This window comes from Tiliqua scincoides, chromosome 16 (assembly GCF_035046505.1).
Source record: "Tiliqua scincoides isolate rTilSci1 chromosome 16, rTilSci1.hap2, whole genome shotgun sequence".
Classification (NCBI taxonomy): Eukaryota; Metazoa; Chordata; class Lepidosauria; order Squamata; family Scincidae; genus Tiliqua; species Tiliqua scincoides.
In genome coordinates this window covers 6,581,563-6,600,235 of record NC_089836.1, presented here as the reverse complement: position 1 = coordinate 6,600,235, position 18,673 = coordinate 6,581,563, and the positions used below count along the sequence as shown (strand labels likewise).

General features: G+C 52.1%; 2 protein-coding genes across 4 annotated transcripts; one reads left to right on the top strand and one right to left on the bottom strand.

Annotated features, from left to right (window-relative positions):
• Positions 1-6: 6 nt before the first annotated feature.
• On the top strand, positions 7-1,331 carry CDC26 (cell division cycle 26). Its single transcript, XM_066610607.1, has 2 exons — positions 7-111; positions 858-1,331. Exons 1-2 carry the CDS (start codon positions 31-33, stop codon positions 1,032-1,034), a joined length of 258 nt encoding a protein of 85 aa, XP_066466704.1. The 5' UTR covers positions 7-30; the 3' UTR covers positions 1,035-1,331.
• Positions 1,332-2,005: 674 nt separating this feature from the next.
• On the bottom strand, positions 2,006-18,648 carry SLC31A1 (solute carrier family 31 member 1). 3 transcript variants are annotated; one of them, XM_066610906.1, is made up of 6 exons: positions 18,559-18,645; positions 14,798-14,959; positions 8,105-8,294; positions 7,789-7,861; positions 6,953-7,121; positions 2,006-5,689 (listed from the first exon to the last, which is right to left on the bottom strand). In XM_066610906.1, exons 3-6 carry the CDS (start codon positions 8,246-8,248, stop codon positions 5,488-5,490), a joined length of 588 nt encoding a protein of 195 aa, XP_066467003.1. In that variant the 5' UTR covers positions 8,249-8,294; positions 14,798-14,959; positions 18,559-18,645; the 3' UTR covers positions 2,006-5,487. The 3 variants fall into 3 exon arrangements, with proteins under 3 accessions (XP_066467003.1, XP_066467004.1, XP_066467006.1); XM_066610907.1 differs by lacking the exon at positions 14,798-14,959 and having other exon boundaries at positions 18,559-18,648; XM_066610909.1 differs by lacking the exons at positions 14,798-14,959; positions 18,559-18,645 and adding an exon at positions 10,635-10,704.
• Positions 18,649-18,673: the final 25 nt, after the last annotated feature.

The window sequence follows — 18,673 nt, the reverse complement described above, 5'->3', positions numbered from 1 at the left end:
GAGGCGGCACTGCGCACGCGCGGCACCGAGATGCTGAGGAGGAAGCCGACCCGGCTGGAGCTGAAGCTGGACGACATCGAGGAGTTCGAGGCCGCCCGCAAGGAGCTGGAGGTGGGAGGGGCCCGGGGGAAAGCGCTCTGCACATGCCCAGAGGCACGCAGGCCGCCGCCGCCCCGCACTAAGCCTCGCCCCTGCTGTGCCTGCTTCTGCCCCAGTGGAAAGAGGCACTCTGCACATGCCCAGAGGAGCTCCGGCTTTCTTAAAAATAAGCAAAAAACTCTGCACATGCTCAGAGGCACCCTGCCGCTTTAAGAGCTTTGCTTCTTGAAAGAGCTCTTTCAGGTCCATAGGTTGCTCTTTGAAAAGAGAAATGTCACTCTGCACATGCCCAGAGGAGGCTTTACAGGGATACAGAAATAACACTCTGCCTACGCCCAGAGACTTGCTCACTGGGATGCTTTGTTTTAAAAAGCTCTGCCTGCCTGCAGTCTGGGGCCAGATCCTCTCCAACTTCCCAGCACTAGTGCAGCTCCCAGGTTAGGGCCTTGAGGAGGCCTCTGTGACTACCCCCCACTGCAGGGTGCAGGGCCCACCCCAGGGGTACGGCTGCTCCGGCACTGGAAAACTGGGCAGGAGGGGGCCTGGGGATGTGGCTGCACTGGAGACAGCTCGGGGTGCTTTTGTGTATGCAGAATGCTGGAGTGGGAAAGGGCCTTCAGGGCCCCCTAGTCCAGCCTCCTGCTCAGTGCAGGGAAAGTGCTGCTGCATCCCTGCTTGATGCCAATCAATCCATCGCTGCCGGCGACCATCCAGCCTAAACTTGGAACTCACGAGCAGCTTTTCTGTTCCTTCCACAGGGCCGCAAGAAGCAGCGCGAGGACGTGGACGGGGTGGGGGCCGGTGACGGCGAGGGGGCCCTGGGGCTGAACAGCGACCACAAGAGCCGGGAGCAGATGATACACGACCGGATCGGCTACAAGCCGCAGCCCAAACCCAACAACCGCTCCTCGCAGTTTGGAAACTTTGAGTTCTAGGCATGCGGCGCTTGGGCTCCTGCAGTAGCCAAGTTAAGCAGAGATGATGGGCCTACTTTGAAGCCCCAAAGGCTTTTTGGCACTAGAAAAACATGCCATCCTGTGAGTGGAAGGCGTTCTTTTTCCCTAAAGAGAGATGGGATCCCTGTTTCACTGGTCTTTTGCATGCAACCTTATTAACCTGCTGTTCTTAAATGTTTTTTTTAAGCCCCAAAACATGGGTAGTGTTTAACAAGTAATATTGTGTAAAAATGAGTGCTTTTTTTTAAACTTGCAATACAAAAGGAATAAAATTTTTCCAATGAAATTCAGAGCTTTGTTTTGGTGTGGAAGCTGAGCTACCTGTGCTCAGGTACCAGGTGCTATCTGTGGAACTCCTTGCTCAGATAGAAGGGGATGGGGAAGACCTAGAACAGCCATGGTCACTCAGCCAGGTTGCCCAGTGGTCTGACTCACAAGGGGGACAGACGCAAGTCCTCTGAGCCTGAAGAGCAGAAAGCAGCGCTGTTGGTTGCGCTCCCAGCAGGGAATCATCCTGGCCATTCTTCAGGTACACAGCCTGCAAGTATCTTACTAAGCCTTGCTAGGAACAAAGAAGAAAGGGTGAGAAGATCCCCAGAGTTGCATGCTTTTCAGCACTGTCCAAGGGGATTGTTCTTTGGGGGCCAGTGGCATGGGAAGTGCTTCTAGACCTCAAGATTTAACTTGTGGAGCTCTCTGCCGTGGGATGTGGGGATGACTCAGAAGACTTTAAAAGAGGATCAGATACTTCCAGAGGAGTGATGGCTGTTGGCATCACAACTGTGTGGAAACTGTGTTGGACTAGATGACCTTGTGGGTCTGTTCCAACTCTCCGATTCTTACATGTGCAGGTGCACAAGTGAGGAAGAGTCAAAGCATCCTCATGATAAACATTTAGTGGCACTTTTGGCAGCCAGTGTTTCAAACGTTCCACACATCCACCACTCCGGTCAAGATATATTCTGCTTTATTAGTTTACATACAGACTGGTTACACATTTTTATAGACTCACATTAAGGTTAGGCACTCTGCATTAAACAATATACATCTGATACATAGTGTGCTAAGACAAGACGGGCGGTCTGGAAATGTGTTCTCAAGGCACCGTTGTTTCTTTGGGGTGGGGGCTGTGCGACACGCACCACCCTGGTGGAGCTGGGATGAGTTTGGGCAGATGGCAAACTCATTCAGAGTTTCACTCAGAGACAGTGTCACTCAGAGACAGTGACGTTGACAGTGACATGACGTTTCCATGCTCTTCGTTTCCATGCTCAGACAAGACAAATACCTTGGTACAGGATAGATTTTCCTACTGCCCCACTATATACAGTGGAAGCCTGTCAAGGCTAGGCTGTAGAGTGGAGCATTGTAGAAGGCTGCAGGGGAGCAGCTAGAAAAAGCTGGTTCACTTACCCCCCCCCCTTTTGGGGAATGCCACCTTTTAGGTGGCTAGCGGGCCATGTGGCAAAGTGTCAAACTTGGGGCACAAGTGCCCTGACCCAGAAAGCTGGTTGGGTGGGCAGCAGCACGCTGCACAAGTGTAGTTTATCTGCCTTTCCACCCCCCATGCAAGTTTGCAACAGCTTTCCACAACATCTCAGAATTAGTGCTGGACTGCCTGCCCACCTGCACCCAAGCTGTGCGCATGTGACCAGGGACGGCCTCAGAGGAAAAACTCATGCTCAATCTATATGCAAGAAGCTGTCACTGGCTGCCTACGGAGGAGCCTTTCTTGCTACAAAAACAGGCAGCTACGGCTGGAGCTCAAACTTCCCTGGCAAAGGTAGTGCTTACCTTGCGCAGAAGGTGCCCTCACCCCCCAAATCAAGCCGCACGTGGTTCAGGCAAGTCTCTGCCCCAGCCACTCTTCTAAAGGGCAACAGCACGACACAGAGCAGGCTAGCCTGTTATTTCCATGTTCATTTGCGGTAACTTAAACTATCACCACACACATCATTAGAAGTAGGAGCCAGGATGGGCAATTCTTCACACCCTGGGCCATTAGTTTAGGAAGTTCACTAATCTCCAGTGAACTTCCTAAACTAATGGCACAAGCGATGTCCACTAGCTTTGACAGATGCACCAGAAAGGAAAGGTCTAGTGGTGGCTGCCCGCTTAGGCATCGGGGGATGCCTAAATTCAGAGAAAAGTCTGAACCATGTTCAGAGAAAAGTCACTGACCACCAGTTGCTGGAGGTAAGCAGGCAGGGAAAGGGGTATACCTTCATCTCCTGCTTGTGGACTTCCCAGAGGTGTCCCACTGGCCACTGTAGACAACAGAATGCTTGACTAGAAGGGGCTTTGGGCTGACCCAGCCAGGCTCATGTTCAGCAGGAATAAAATACAATGGCCAGATTTTTAGGCGCCATTAGAAAAAACAAATTCAGCAGAACAAGCCTACTCAGTCAGCCAAAGGGTGTTGATTTTGGTGGCCCGCGGCTTGCTTAACACCACCCAGGATCACACACCAGGCCTTTTTGCCTTCACCAGGCCTTCTATCTACCACCAATGCAGCTGTGCCAATGGGGCATGCACTGAATCCTGCAGGGAAGGCAGTCGTGGAGACCTCAAGGTAAGGGAATGTTTATTCCCTTAGGGCTGCTTCAGTACTGGATAGGATTAGGCGCTGAGTTACAGCCTGCTACATTGCTTTTAATGTGGGACAAATAAGCGCCAGCTACCCTGTTAATGCGCTGTTTGGCCCTGCAAGTTCCTTGCAAATACAGTCTCAATATTCTCCGCTGCTCCTTTAGAAAGAAAGACCATTGTAACCTCTTAGCTGCCTGGGCGGGACGGGTACTGCCCAACCCCTTGTTTCCTTACACCCATCCTATGAATTTCTGGCCAGCGCAGGTGGGCGTTGAGGGTCACCCCATTGCTGCTAGAGATTGAGCATTTCAGGAAGTTTTTCCTCCAACTGCCCAAGCCTTCAGAAGCCTCCTCACAGACAAACTCACCAAAGCCCGAACACAAGCTGTGACCACTGCCCCATCAATGCTGCCTTGGGGGAGGGGATCCGCTAAAACAGGTCCTTGCTACCGAATGCAGAGGGACACAGTGACAGCACAGAACACAATCAGCCCTGAATGACAGACTCTGGACTGCCCTCCCTCACTGCTACAGAACCAGTTCTCTCACATTAAATTAAAAGGGGCAGCAGGTACTTGTGGTTCTGCCCGGTCCTCGTCAGGTAGCAGGACCCTGCAGCCCTCTTGGGTAGAACCCCTTTTGAAACCCTGGTTACATTCTAGAGGCAGCTCCCACTGTCTGTGCTGTAGCAGGCTGTTCCTCCCCAAGGGCCTCTTCTGAATTTCTTCTCATTAAAAGGGGGAAATCAACTTTCTCACAATGGGTACCTGGTTCAAGGAGGACTGTCTATCCTGGCCTGCTGTTCTATGCTGCAGCTGAGGGGACGAGTCTTCACTTGCTAGTTATCCCTGTGCTGCTTTTTGCCCACTTGAGAGTTGAAGAACACACAGCATGCACCACAGGAATGTGTTACCAAGGGAGAGACCCACATCACTGGGGTGGACCCAGCAGAGGACTGCTTGGTCCCACCTTGCCTGAGGCAGCTCCTAACCTGAGATGCACACACGGAATTGCTTGCTTGAGGTAACGCCTCCTGCTTCTTCCGCTCTGCAAATCAGAGTGAAGCAAATGCTTGTTCCAGCCATTTATTTAAAATACAAATACTGTATTTTTGTAAAGTGATTGTGTTCCTTTTGGACATTTCAAAAGGGAGTCACAGTGGACATGGGGCCAGCTTGCGACAAGAATGTCACACTACCTCACGGCTTGTCCAGAAAGGCAGGTGCTGTGGGATGCTGAGCCCAGAGAGACGGCCTGCCTGCACCTTGCTTTGGAGCCAAGCCAATGTCACTGCCGGCTCTGGGGAAAACCTCACAGAGCTGGACTCCCACCTTGGTGAAGCAAGACACTCAGGGCCTCTGAGCACTGACAGAGATCTCTGCTGCAGCACCAAACAGAAGTGCTGGCATGACAACAGCTGCCGCTTTTCAGCGAGTGGTCACCACCATGGATGGAGGACAAACACTCAGCCACTACCCTGTGAAATCCAAGCATATGCCACTTAAAATGTAGTATGAAAGAGTGTGGAATCATCCTCTAAATGGGCCTGGCAGCTACTTTCAATCATGGTAAAAAGTCTAAAAAAAAATAAAAGGTCAGAAGTGTACCGTGCTTCTAACATACAAGCCGGCAATCCTAAGGGGCCCTCTTAGCCAGACAGCAGCTCTCGCGCCACCAGCCCCTCCCTGGGGGAGAGGGGAGTGAGAGGCAGGGGAGCTATCCCCGGGAGGCTGGCGGGAGAGGCACCCCACAGTTTGGCATGGTGTAGTTTTCAATGACTTCGGGCCTGAACCTGGTCCATCCTGGAGAGGGCAGGGGAAGGCTCGGACCTGCTGCCCCAGCATTAATGGCAGTGCTCCGTGATGTCCACCACAACCGCCTTCTTCCAGCTGAAGAAGAAGTAGCCTGTTCCCGCCCCCGCAGCCACAGCGATGCAGAGGTAGGCATTGTAGGTCATGAAGATGAGCATGAGGAAGTAGCTGACCACCACCTGGAGGACGTGCAGTAGTGTCTGGAAGAGGTGGGGGACACTCAGCATCTGCTGCCTGCGGGATCAGAGGTGAAGGTGAGGGAAGGGAAGAGAAAGTGAGCATGGGGGAAATAAGACAAAAAAGCGTGCTATGAGGTACAGTGGACCCCTGGTATCCACAGACCCCCCTGCACATGCAGAGCCTTTGCTTCAGAGGGCCTCCATACTGGAAGCCAGTCACATCTGGGAGGTGTACCGAGGCCAAGGAAGGTCCTGTAGGCCTCCCCACATCTCAAATCACCTGACCAAAAGTTGCAGGCCTGAACCAGAAGTGGCTTCCACTGACGTCAGAGAGGAGGTGTGAGGAGGCCGGGAGGCCTGTGAAGTGGGCCCTGGGCCCGGCGTGGCCCCAACAAGAGTAACTCAGGCGCTGCACTGCCCCACAGATTTTGGCAACCAAAATGTCTGCCCTCTTGTGGCTGCAACTGGAAGTGCAAAAGGGCTGGCAAATAAAACAGAGAAGTCCGCCCTCTTGTGGCTGCAACTGGGACCGCCAAGGGATGCCAAACACATAGGGCTGTGTTTCTCAAATTGTGGGTCAGGACCCATTAGGTGGGTTGTGAGGCAATTTCAGGTGGGTCCCCATTCATTTCAATATTTTATTTTTTATGTATTAGACTCGATGCTGCCATAGTACGCGACTGCATTTGGGGAAATGTGACGGACCTGTACTTTGAACAGGCTACTATGTATGTTAAAAACAGGCTTTTAACAATGATAGTAAATGGGACTTACTCCTGGGTAAGTGTGAGTAGCATTGCAGCCTAGGATTGTTCAAAACTTTCCTGCTTGATGATGTCACTTCCGGTCATGACATCAATTTTGCTTAGTTGCTCAGACCTGGAAGTTCCAGGTTCAAATCTCTGCTCAGCCACAAAGCTCCCTGGGTGACCTTGGGCCAGGCACTCACTCTCTCTCAGCCTCACCTGGGTTGGTGTGAGGACAAAAGGAGGGGAAGAATCATGTACCCTACTCAGGGCTCCTTGGAGGAAGGCCAATAGAAAAAGGTGAAAATAAATATCACAGAGCAAGGGTGGATTGGTCACATCTGAGTTGTCTTTCAAATGAACGCAAGTGGGCTTCTACTGAATCAGACCCTCCATCCACCTGGCCAGCGGGCCTCAGTGGACTGAGGGAGGTTCTCCAGGGTTTCAGACAAGGGTCTTTCCCACCCCTACTGGACTGCCAGGACTTGAATCCAGGGCACTCTGCAAACAAAGCTACCATTGAGCAACCGTCGTTCCCATCAAGCCGCCCACGGACGGCAATGTTTGCTCACCCGACGGTTTTGTGCGTCTCCATCAAGACAGTGCCGTTTGGCCCGGGGACAGGCATGGAGTTGTAGCGGATGCTGACCTGCGACTTCCGGAGAAGACTCTCGCGGCCGATCTTCAGGCCCTCGTAAAACATGGCCAGGAAGAAGACAGCCACAAATGCACCAGCCATTTCTGGCAGAGAGAGGGATGAAAATGACTTGGGACCTTAAATGCATGAAGTGGGGTAGACAATCACTCCATAAACACCCAGGGCCCGGCTACAAGAATCAGGTTTGTTAAGACCTTCACTCAGCATCATGAACCACAGAACCGAAAGTCACTGCCCCTTGGCACAGTCTCTTTTGCTCAAATACAGCTACCTGCATCGCCTTGGGATCAGCATGAAAGCTCAATGAGAAGAATCCGGACTGGCCAACGGGCTTCCCTAAGAGGCAGCTTGGCCCTGCAGCAGGGCTGGAGGCCTCTAAAGTGTCAAGTGAGGCCCTGACAGGCTAGAACAGGGTTGTGCAGGAGATGGGCCTGCCCCCCAAGACAGCAATCTTCAAGCGGCCAGAAGCCAGGCCCCACTTCAAACCTGACACTGCAACACAAGACCCAACTCTGAGAGCCGGGGCACAAGAGGGGTGGACAAGTGAACGCAGGGCTCCCTGCCCTCCCCATCTTAAAGAAAGAGGAACGAAGCAGGGGGAGGAGGTGGGTGAGTGAGAGAACAAGCAGCACTGCAAATGGTTGGCCAAAGCAACCTCTCTAAAGCCAGAGTCTCTGGTGGGACTGACTTTCTCCTAGCCCTGTCTACTGTTCAAGTGATGCATTCTGCCATTCAGCCCAGCCCACTCACCTCCCGGCGTGTTGATGATGAGCCCAGAGAACAGCAAAGGCACGTTCTTGTAGCCAAAGTGGAAGGTCATGTCCTGCCCCAAAGAGAAAGTGTCAGCTTTGTGCTGGAGAGAAAGCTTGCAAACTGCAGGGCCTTGTCAGCGCTGTGGTTTCAAACTAGTTGTGACTGCAGTGACTGTGTGAACGCGCCAGAAGAGCTCCCCCACCCCATCCTCGTCCGCAGTCTCCCCCTCAGCGGCTGCTCCTCCTGGTCACTAAGTAATTTGGAAACTTGGGTACCAAGTTGGGTGGTTTTCTGGGGTGTGTGCTCCACTTACCATCATCATCATCCCTCCGCCATGTGCATGCCCCGATGCCATCGTCGTGTGATGGTGTGCGTGAGGATCGGAGGTGGGTGTTGCCGAGCCATTCATATCATGGCCCACGTGCGCCATGTGATGGTCATGGCTGTCATGGGACATCCTGACCCCCCGAGGTAACAGAGAAGGCGGGCGACGCTGCGCGAGGCTGGAAGACACAACATGAACAGCAGGTGTAAGGAAGAGACCTGCAAGGAATAAAAAGAGCACCTTCCACAGAAGCAGCATGTTTGCAGCCAGTTCAAGACATCTGAAGCAGGAGCAAGCGGTACGTGACAACAAGGGAGGAATGGGGGCAAGTGGACCAGAGAGAGGAGGTCTCTTAAGCAGCCAGGTGGATGGAGAGCTGAGCAGGATGGGAAGCAAGGGGTTTGTGACCACACCAGGAACACCGAGTCCCAAGAGGGAGCAGCAGTGTCTGGAGAGGGACACATTTAATCAGATCTCTGTTTGGAAGCTGCAGATAAAACACACCAACAAGGTTACCTTTTGCCGCCACAAGGTATAATTGGGCCCAAGCCTGGTTTCAAATTGCATCAGCATCAGAAATAAAACAGGGAAGGAAGAACAGGAATTGGCAGCCACGCATTGTGACCAGGGACAAATCGGTACAATTGCATTAGCCTGACGAGCCTGGCAGACAGCACAAAGGTCTCCGGCTGCCTCTGGCACCCCAGAAGCCCCCCAAAGGCTTATTAATTGAATCAGACAGGAGGCGATAAGCACAGGGGAGGCTGGAGATTGAAATCCATTTAATCTCATCATGCTGACGATCAAATGGCGGAGACAGGAAACACAGGGGCCACCCAATATTCAAGGCTGAACAGCTCCCAGAGGATGGAAGCCTTGGAGACTCATATGAGAGCGGGTGCGTGCTTTGAGAGAGCCTTTGAAGGATGACTGGGGCAGCACACTTGAACCCAGGGCCCGCACACGGTCTCTTAGTGAGCTGTAACCCCCCACTGCTGACAAGTGGCAAAGATAAGGGTTTGGAGCGGTGGGAAGAGGCCACAAGAGACATTCCAGCCAGCCTGGGGTGGGAGAGCAGGCAGACAAGTGTGCGGAAGGCAGGGTGGGAATTCCCCTCCTTCCCCGCCCCCCTCAGGCCTTGGGTGGTGAGGCTAAAGTCAATATTCTTTGGCGCCTGGGATTCTTCCAGCAGCTGTGAACAGCCGGCCCAAGTCAAGGTGTGTGCAATTCTTGACAGGAGGCCAGATGCTGGGCTTGAAAGCCTCCTCTTGTTTGCTGCTTCAGGCAGACGTGGCAGCCCCACCAAAGCTACATCTTGGGGGTGAGATTCGGGGGGGACGGGACAGGAAGAGGCCCATCTAGAAACTGGCAGTCCTGACCACCCCAAGGCCTCTGGTACACTGCAGGGGATACAGGCACAAATCATTCCTTTTGTGCCTTGAAAGCTCTTCCCCACAAGCTCTTCTGGGGCATTTGGTGGGCCGCTGTGCGATACAGGAAGCTGGACTAATGGGCCTATGGTCTGATCCAGTTGAGCTGTTCTTATGTTCACAATCAGCAGAAGGAAAGTAAAGGGGGGGGGAATCAAACCATTAAGCCATTTCTGCCCAATGCACCAGGGATCAAATGTGTACACCCGTGGACTGAGCAGAAATTGGTTAAAAAGGTATGGACGTGAGCTGGTTCTACACAGGAAACATAAGACCTGTCTTCTTGGTGTGAAACTGGAGAGGATGGAGGTTAAAAAAGAACCACCTTGGTGAGGATCAACTTTTTCAGGGGCCTTCAGTTTGTCACACAAATGCCCCCCCCCCCACAACCATCTCCTGTTTGCCTCCAAGAGTCAAGCTGCTTTAGAAACCAAGAAGAGAGTTTCAAAAACCAGCCCGCGGTATGTCAAAAGGGAAAACTCCCCACTGGGTGCACGGAAAACCGTGGGCAAGTCCAAGGAGCGATCTGGATTCTGGCCAAGCCCGACATGAAACAAAACCCAAACACCACACCCTCCGGTGACCAAAATAAACTTCGGTTTCAACCCAGATTCAAAATAAAGCAAATCCGTTTCATCAAAATGACACATTTGGGTCAGTTACGGTACAAGGAAGCTTTGCTCCCCAGAGGATTTCCTCTCAAGGCATTTAGGAGGACACAATGAGATGGTGTGGCCTTTCACTCTGGAGCACTGCCCCCCCCATCGCCTCTTGGAAGAACAAGAGGCACAAAGCCCCTCTCAGGTTTCCATTGTGCTGGGGTCTGCAAATCCCCACGCCTAGCAGCCAATAGCCGCCCAGCCAGGAAGTAGCTGCTGCATCAGGAAGTTTGTCTCACAGCAATTCCACCTGTATGGACCACACGAGCTGGACGTGGGGTGTTCCCGAGAACTTCCTGGACTCCTAAACAGATACTGCCAAACGTCTCTCGGCTAGACCTGACTCCTGGTCACACACAGGGCTGAAGCTAGAAGTGATAACCCCCAGGAAGCCCTCTCTAGCCAGCAGCCAAAATGTTGTCAGCTTACCTCTGGCCAGGCACACTTTCTCTGGGTGCTGAGAAAAGTAGAGAAAGTTCAGAACGGCTCCCCCACTCCGTCTCTTCTCCCCACTGCAATGGATACTCTCAGCTCAGCATCATGAGACCAGAACGCAGCTCCCACTTTATCCAATTTCCTGACATCCTTTGCCAATTTTAACCACTTCCTCTCCAGAGTAAATAGCCTCCCTCCCTCCTGCTCAAACATTTCCAGTCCTGAGCCTCCAGCAGGCACCAAAGCAGGTGGACAGAGGAGAGATTTTTATAGAAACCAGAGCAACAAGTTTACTCCTGAGTATCTGGGTGTGTGTGTGCCTGAACTGTTGCAAGCGCTCAAATCATTAGCAAGGCAGGACAAAGAGCCGTTGCTTCCTTAAGAACAGCAGCTTCTTTCAGGCTTCTGCTTTCAATTCTTCCTCTTTTCTTTTTGAAATATTAACTTCCTTATCTCATTCCTGACCCTTCCCCTCTGGTCCGCTCAACTGCAAACCTTCGCTCTGTGGCCCTGCTCTCCCCACTTCTCTCACCCTCTCCAACTTGTTCTCCTGCTTTTGAAAGTTGTGATTGGAAGCTCCCTGGGGCAGGGGATCCACTTGTGCTTGTGAAAAACTTCGCCAGACCACAGCTGGAGAACAGCATGAGGTCAGCACCCACATCAGTAATAGAATACAGTGCAATTCATATGTAGTATGGCTAAGAACATAAGAGCCTTGCTGGATAAGGCCAAAAGCCCATCTAGTCCAGCTTCCTGCATCCCATAGTGATGCCCACCAGATGTCTCAGCCCACCAGATGTCTCAGAGAGAACACAAAACAAGAGACTGCATCCTAGTACCTTTCCTTGCATCTGGCTGTTACACAGTTTTTCTGAAAGCACAAACCAGTCTCTGCCTCAAGAAGCTTGCAATCCAAAGTTCAGAAGCCCTGTTTGAGAGGTGGGGGACCACCACAACACAGGGAGCCAACAGCAAGGGACAGTTTTGTTTACTCACACATCTGTCCTCTTCCTATGAAGTGCTGAAGAGGGTCTATGTTTTTACCCCAAAGGGCCACTGAACCCTTTCTCAACTTTCCGTCAGTTCGGTCTACTGTCTCCTTGCCTTTCTCCAGTACTTTGGCTGAAGCGGATCAAAAGTTCAAGGTGCAGGTTATACAGGTTGTGCAACTTATCCTGCCAACCAGGTATCATGAGCTTCAAGAAAATAATCCCGGGCTATTAGGATCAAGTTCCCACCTCTTTACGGTTATGACATGCAAGGAAGTTGCTCTGTCAGTTTTTTTTCAAAGCTATTTTAAAAACCATTTTTCCCACACTACAAACTTCACACTTGATGAGGTTGCTAAATTTAGCGGTGGCACATGTACCCGCAGGGTACCACCTGCAATTCTGGGATCCCTCAATTAGATGTTCCACCGCTGAAGCTCCTGGGCCTTCAGAGGGAACTTGTGTCTACCCTGTAGCATACGAGCAGATGGGATTCAATCCTGGAGGGACAGAACCTTCCTCCCCCCCCCCCACACACACACAAGGAGGGTCCAGAGCTCAGTGGCAGGACACCACCTCTGCACACAAAAGGTCCCGGGGCTAACCCCTGGCAGCATCTCCAAGTAAGACTGGAAAGAAGCTTTCTGTGCCCACAAGCCTGCTGCCAGCCAGTGCCCACAATCCTGAACTAGAAGGACTGAGGGTCTGGATCAGGAAAGCAGCTGCCAATGCTCACCCTATTACTCCATAAAGATTCCCTTGCAGGATTCATTTATTTCACATTTTTATAACCCTCTTTCTGCAAGGGGCTCAAGGAGGTGTTCCAAGATCCTTCCCTTTTCTGCCCACACAACAACCCTGTGAGGTAGGGCAGGTTGAATGACCCAACGGAAAAGGGGCAAACAGATTAGAGCCTCATACACAAGCCTACCCCTTACTGCAAAAAAACAAACAAACAAACAAACAAAAACCAGAGCAACCCCCCCCCTTCCATAAAACCATTAACCATCGCTGGTAACCAAGAGGGTGATTTTGGTAGAGATTACACTGCTGGAGTTTGCCAAAAGGTCAAGAATGTGAGCTGGATGACATCATGAGCTCACATCCAAAGACTGTGCAGAAGTAACCCCAGAGCACCACACAGAGATAGGTGGCCCAATTTCAACATTAGGGCGTTTCAAAACAGGGACCTTGAAGTTCCACCTTCCAGGGACAGCGAACAGTTTCAAATGTGATTAGCACAGGCAGAAGAGCAGTAAATAAAAATAGCTGTTAATGCTTCATCCTCGGAAACGAGGCATAGGAGTGCAGGAAGATGCTGTGTGCCAAGTTAGACCTGGTACATGGCAGGTCTGCTTTTACAGACACTACATGAGGAACACAACAAGCAGCCTGCATGCTCGGGGGGACACAGACAGAGCACTAACAGGGCGTAGGAACTGTTAACTGCCTGCCTGCCTGCCTACCTACCATGTTTCTCTTGCAAGTCTCTGTAAAAACTAGAAACATGACTGCTTGTTGATTAAGAAAATGGAAGGTGGAGGTGGGCGGGGGGCGCTGCAGGGGATTGCACTTATAGGGTTCCCTCGTATCTTCGGTCTCTCTATCCACAGGGGTGTCTGGAACAGACCCCCTGCAGATTAAGGGGGTGCCTTTATTGTCTTCATTTACTTACAACGAATTTTAGAGAGCAAAGCAAACAGAGGCAAAATGTTAAAGATTTGCCTGTGTCTGCTGGGGTGGGATGGAGAGAGAAGTTCCAGCCTCGTGGAGGGGGAAAAATTTAAGAGCCAAAAGACAACGTTTCAGACAGAGGGGTACTTTTGCCAACTCTGCAGGCCCTACTGGATGCCTTCCTCCAGTCCATAAGAACATAAGAACAGCTCCGCTGGATCAGGCCATAGGCCCATCTAGTCCAGCTTCCTGTATCTCACAGCGGCCCACCAAATGCCCCAGGGAGCACACCAGATAACAAGAGACCTGCAAGGCTTCCTGGGAATTGTAGTTAAGAACATCAGAACAGCCCCACTGGATTAGGCCATAGGCCCATCTAGTCCAGCTTCCTGTATCTCACAGTGTCCCACCAAATGCCCCAGGGAGCACACCAGATAACAAGAGACCTGCATCCTGGTGCCCTCCCTTGGGGTTCAAAGATCAGTGCCTGTCAGTGCTGCCCTTGTTCCCTTTATCAGGTGAGCCAGAAGTTCAGGGTGGGGCATAGAGAGATTACGGCACAAGTGCAGGGAAACTATGTCACTGCAAGCACCCCGAAAATATATAGCTGGCCACAGTAAAATTATAGGAATCGAAAAAGGAGAAAAGGGAATATAGCCGTGCCCCTGGGAGGGATCCAGTTTATCCTTCTGGGGAAGGCAGTGCCGGAGATGGCACTTTGACCTCACACACACACACACCGCCAATGCTGCGCTTCACCGTCGTGCCTCTTGCAAACAGACGCCACGTCTGTCCCTGAACCCTTTGACCCTGAATTACAGCTGCCCAAATAGGCTATTATGCAAACTGGCCAGAGACGGAAGCTCCATTTGCAGGGGAAAGCAAACAGCAGTTGGAAAGAGATGCAACTTTTTAATGGGCTAGAATCATTTCACCGCCAGGGCTTGATTCTTTAGACAGCAACAACCACACACACCTCTTTAGACAACAACATGCTCCACAACACTTCAGAGAAAGCCTGCTTGGCCAAGGCAAAGGATTCTGGGTATAGATTTGCCAGTTTCCAGAAACTACCAATGGAGGCATGACAGCACTCAATTTGATTTGAATAATTGTTTTCTTCTCAATCATCATCCTAACTCTTATATCCAGCACCAGGGAAGTGGGTTGGAGAAAAAGCACATTGAACATGGCTGTTGGGTATCCCACAAGGGTCTTATAAGTGGGCTACACTGTACCATGTTGTAATATCTGCCTAGACAGCACTTCGGAGTTGTCAGTGCCACTCTGGTTGAAATCCATCCCTTCCTTAAACTCTCCTTAACTCTTCCACTTGTGCCAAATGCCTGGATGCTCTTCCCTCCCTGAGTTCTCCCCCCTTGTGCCAACAAGCTGCCACTTCTCCAGGGTTGGCACAAACAACCCTCACGAAGAGTCCCTGCAGTCAAAGCAGGGAATAAGAAACCCCCCCAGACAGAACAAAGCATTTTTTACCCTCCTGCGGTTTGAGAGGAGATTTGTCCGCGCTTCCAGCGACTGCTGCCAGTTCAAGAACAGACCGACTGCCACCCTGCTCCAGTTCAGCTTTGCTCCAGTAGAAAACACCCACTTTGCGTTAGCTCCAACTCTTGGCAACGGTACACGGACGTCCGCACACTGCCAATAAAGTAGAATTGGATGGTTTACTCCACAGGAATGCCAGCCCTCAGCAGAGCCCTAGAAACACCCAGGGAGCGAGCAAAACAAGACGCTGCTTTCATCGTATTGATCTTTAATTTGGAACGCTTCTCATGAAAAAACACTCCCAACCTGAGCAATACACATGCCAGGCAGGTTACTTGTTGGGTGGGTTGGCCAATAAGCAGGCAGGCAGCATCTGACGCTTGAATTGTTTTCCCCAATTATTTGTGTCACTGCATCACAGAAAGGCATGCCAATCTCTGCTCTCCAGCTCCTGGAATGGGGGGCCCTCAACAGCAGGTAGGAATGGAAGAGTTTAAGGGAAGGACAGTCGCACACCTCATATAACAGAGGAACCGATCCCAGGAAATGGCCCAGTTTTACCCAGTTCCTCTCATACGTCAAGGGGGTTTGTGGTAACAAGCATCTTCAACTCCACCATGGCGGCCTCATCACTTCCACTGCTACTTTAGCCATTTGCTAGTCATGCCCTGGTGTCCCCCTATATCCCACATCCACAGTTCTCCAGCCCCACGCACCCATTACTTACCTGTTTACTGTGGGAACAAGCACTCCCTCCCCTCTTTGCAGCCTGCTACAGAACACTAGAAGAGGAAGGCGAAAAGCAGTCAACCAGAATGCTAAAGGAGAAAGACAGCCAGAACACCACAGGAAGCTTCCTTTGCAGTCTCCCTCCTCTAGCAACCCAAATGGCCGCTTCTTGTGCTCCTTTTCTAGCATTCTATTAAAATTTGCAAAGGATGAGACAGCAGTTCTGGACGCCACAGTAAGTATAGGGTTCCTCTTTATCCACAGCTTTGGGATTCCCAGCAGGGAATGTATCTCCCATGGATAAGGTGGGACACCTGTAATTAATCTATGAAATTTGCTGCTGCCAGCGCTGAGCTGTCTTCAAGGGCTCAAACATACAGAGGTCAGGTCTAACAATGGCTGCCTGCCAGGATGGTCATGCATTACCTCCAGGATTACAGACAGAACAATCACACCTCCAATAATGCAGCCTCCTTTGGTCCCAATTCAGTGCTCTCCCAAAGCAACTTGTTGGTCACTGTGAGAGACACAGTGCTGAAGCTGGACTAGATCTAGATCGACCTTTGTTCTGATCCAGCAGGGATCATCTTGGGTCTGAAATCACAGGCTCTCTGTACTCCAAGCATGGGGTTTGAAAATATAGAGACCACAGTTCAGCAATGGTGGTGCTTTGCATGCGGAAAGAACCAAGTTCGGGTTGTGGCAGTATCTCCAGGTAGACATGCTAAGACTTTCACGGCTGGAATCCATATTGAACTATCAGCAGTTTTTCAGGCTGGGTGCTGTGGTCTAGCTCCAGGGAGAGCTGAGGAAGACGCCTACCCGAAGCCCTGGAGAGCTGCCAGTTTTGGTGGACATCCCTAAGGATGTCTATGATCCATTTCTATGGATCAAGGGCCAGGCTCAGGAACAAGGTAGTTTCTCATGCTTATAAGAATCTGATTCTACTGAAATGGTTTTACAGAAACCCAACTCGAGATGGAAAAATACAGCTGGTCTCTTAACCCACACAGTCCAAACCACCTTTGGATCAGAGGCCATATTACAGAAGATTTTCTTTTAAAAGTTAATCCACAAAGTGTAAAAGATTTTTGAAAAATCAGTTCTTAATTTCTTTGGGGAAAATTATCCGGTCAACTCTTGACAAAGACATTCTGAAACGGCAGGAGATCAGCCAAAGCGCCTGGCCGAATGCCCAGAAAGAGAAGCCGAGACACATGCACAACCAGGGCTTGGTTTGTTAACATGCAGCAACACCAAGGGGACTCACAGCCCAATCCTGTCCAACTTCCCAGCCCTAATGCAGCCCCTAAGTGAGGAAACAAGCGTTCCCTGACCTTGTGGAGGCCTCCATAACTACCCTCCCACCACAGGATGCAGCACAAAACCCATTGGCACAGCCATAATGGGATGGAAAAAGTCTTGAAACTCCTTATAAAAGTCAGCACCACTTTTTAAGAGCCAGCTTGGAGCGGAGATGAGAAAAATATTGAAATCAACGCCACATTTCTCGGTGCCTGGGACAGCAGGTACCCGCAACCTTTAGCCTGGCAACACATCCCGGAAGCGACTGCCCAAAATATTTCAAATGCCACACAAGGACCTCCTACACAATGGGAATAAGATTTGCATTTCTAACTGCCAATGTAAGCTTGCTAGGAGCTTGGGCAAGTGGGCAACTGGGACTTTTTTCCCCAGCCCTGTCTTGAAATCTGCTGAGGATCCTCAGAGAGGATTTGGACATCAAGGAACTGGGACACTAGGAAGTCCACTTAAACAGCCCCATGGGCTACAGGCAGACCCCCCCACACACACACACATTCTCCTCTCTTAAACATCTCCTCAATTAACCCACCCAGCTTGAGCCTCACCCTCCGCTCTTCTTTTTCCGTCTGCACCCAAACAAAATTGCACCCCTGTCTTACAGCCCAATCCTATGCATTAGTTTCTATGGGGCTTACTCCCAGAGAAGAGTGGATAGGATCGGGCTGTCACTCTCTCCCCAGTTATGAGCAGGGGGAACAGCCCAATTCCCACCTCCCTTCCCGCCATCTGCATCACTCTGCTGCCCCCCTTTTCACAGCACCCCTTAACTCCACCACTCAGCCACCTGTCCGTTCTCCCCCCAACCCACCTGGCCATTGCTTCTCCCCCCATTTCCACTCTCTCTGCTCCCGTGTGCCCACCTCCTCATCAACACGCACCTCATCCCACCCCAACCTCACTCCTGCACGCACCCCCAGCTCCCCCTTGCTGCTTTCACCCCCCTCCTTTTCTCCACCCCATTCTCCCTTCACAGCCCCTCCCCCATGCATCCCACCTCCCCCCTTTTCTCCACCCTCTCATCACAGCCCCTTCCCCATGCTGGCCCTCCTCCTCCTCCTCCTCCTCTCCCCCCAACTTCATCCCCTGTCCTGGCGCCCCCCACCTTCTCCCCCCAACACCAGGAAGGGAAGAACTCCTCCCACACACTCTGCTCTGCACACCTGCACAGGTAAGGCTGGAAGGGGCCAGGGAGGCACACAGACCCTGCTTAGGGGGCAGAGGAGGGGGCAGAGGAGGGGGCATCCTCCCCCCCACCACTCCCAGGCTCCTCTTTCTCCCCCTGGCATGGCAAGGAGGAGGCCGCCAGCGCAGGGAGGGAATCATGGCCTCTACCACTCCAGACCGAGGGGGGTTTCCCTTCACCCCTGAACTGCCTCTTCTCCCCCCGCCGCGTGTGGCCGAGGAGGGCTGCCCTGCGCCGCCCCGTCCCCCCAGGCGGCTCCCCGGCTCCCCATGCGAGGCTTCCCGGCAGGGAGTGCGGAGGACGCAACGCGCGCAAGGCGCTCGCCTCCCCCCGCCGCCTGGAGTGGACCGGCCCGGCTTCATTCTGCCCCTCAGGCGCCGACCCCCCCCCGGGCGCGCTGGTGGGAGCGCCAACCCCCCCCCCACATCCAGCTTCCCCCCCCCACTTCCACTCGCCTCCAGCCTTTCGTTCCAGCCCCCCCCCCGAGTGGTTCGGCCTCGTCCCCCCGACTCACTCTCTTGGTTCGGCTCTGCGGACGTGTCCCCCTCGCTCTTCAGCCGGCGAGCGTCCTCAACGCCCCCTCATTGGCCCCGCCTCCATCCGGCAGGGCTCGTTTCCCATTGGTCAAG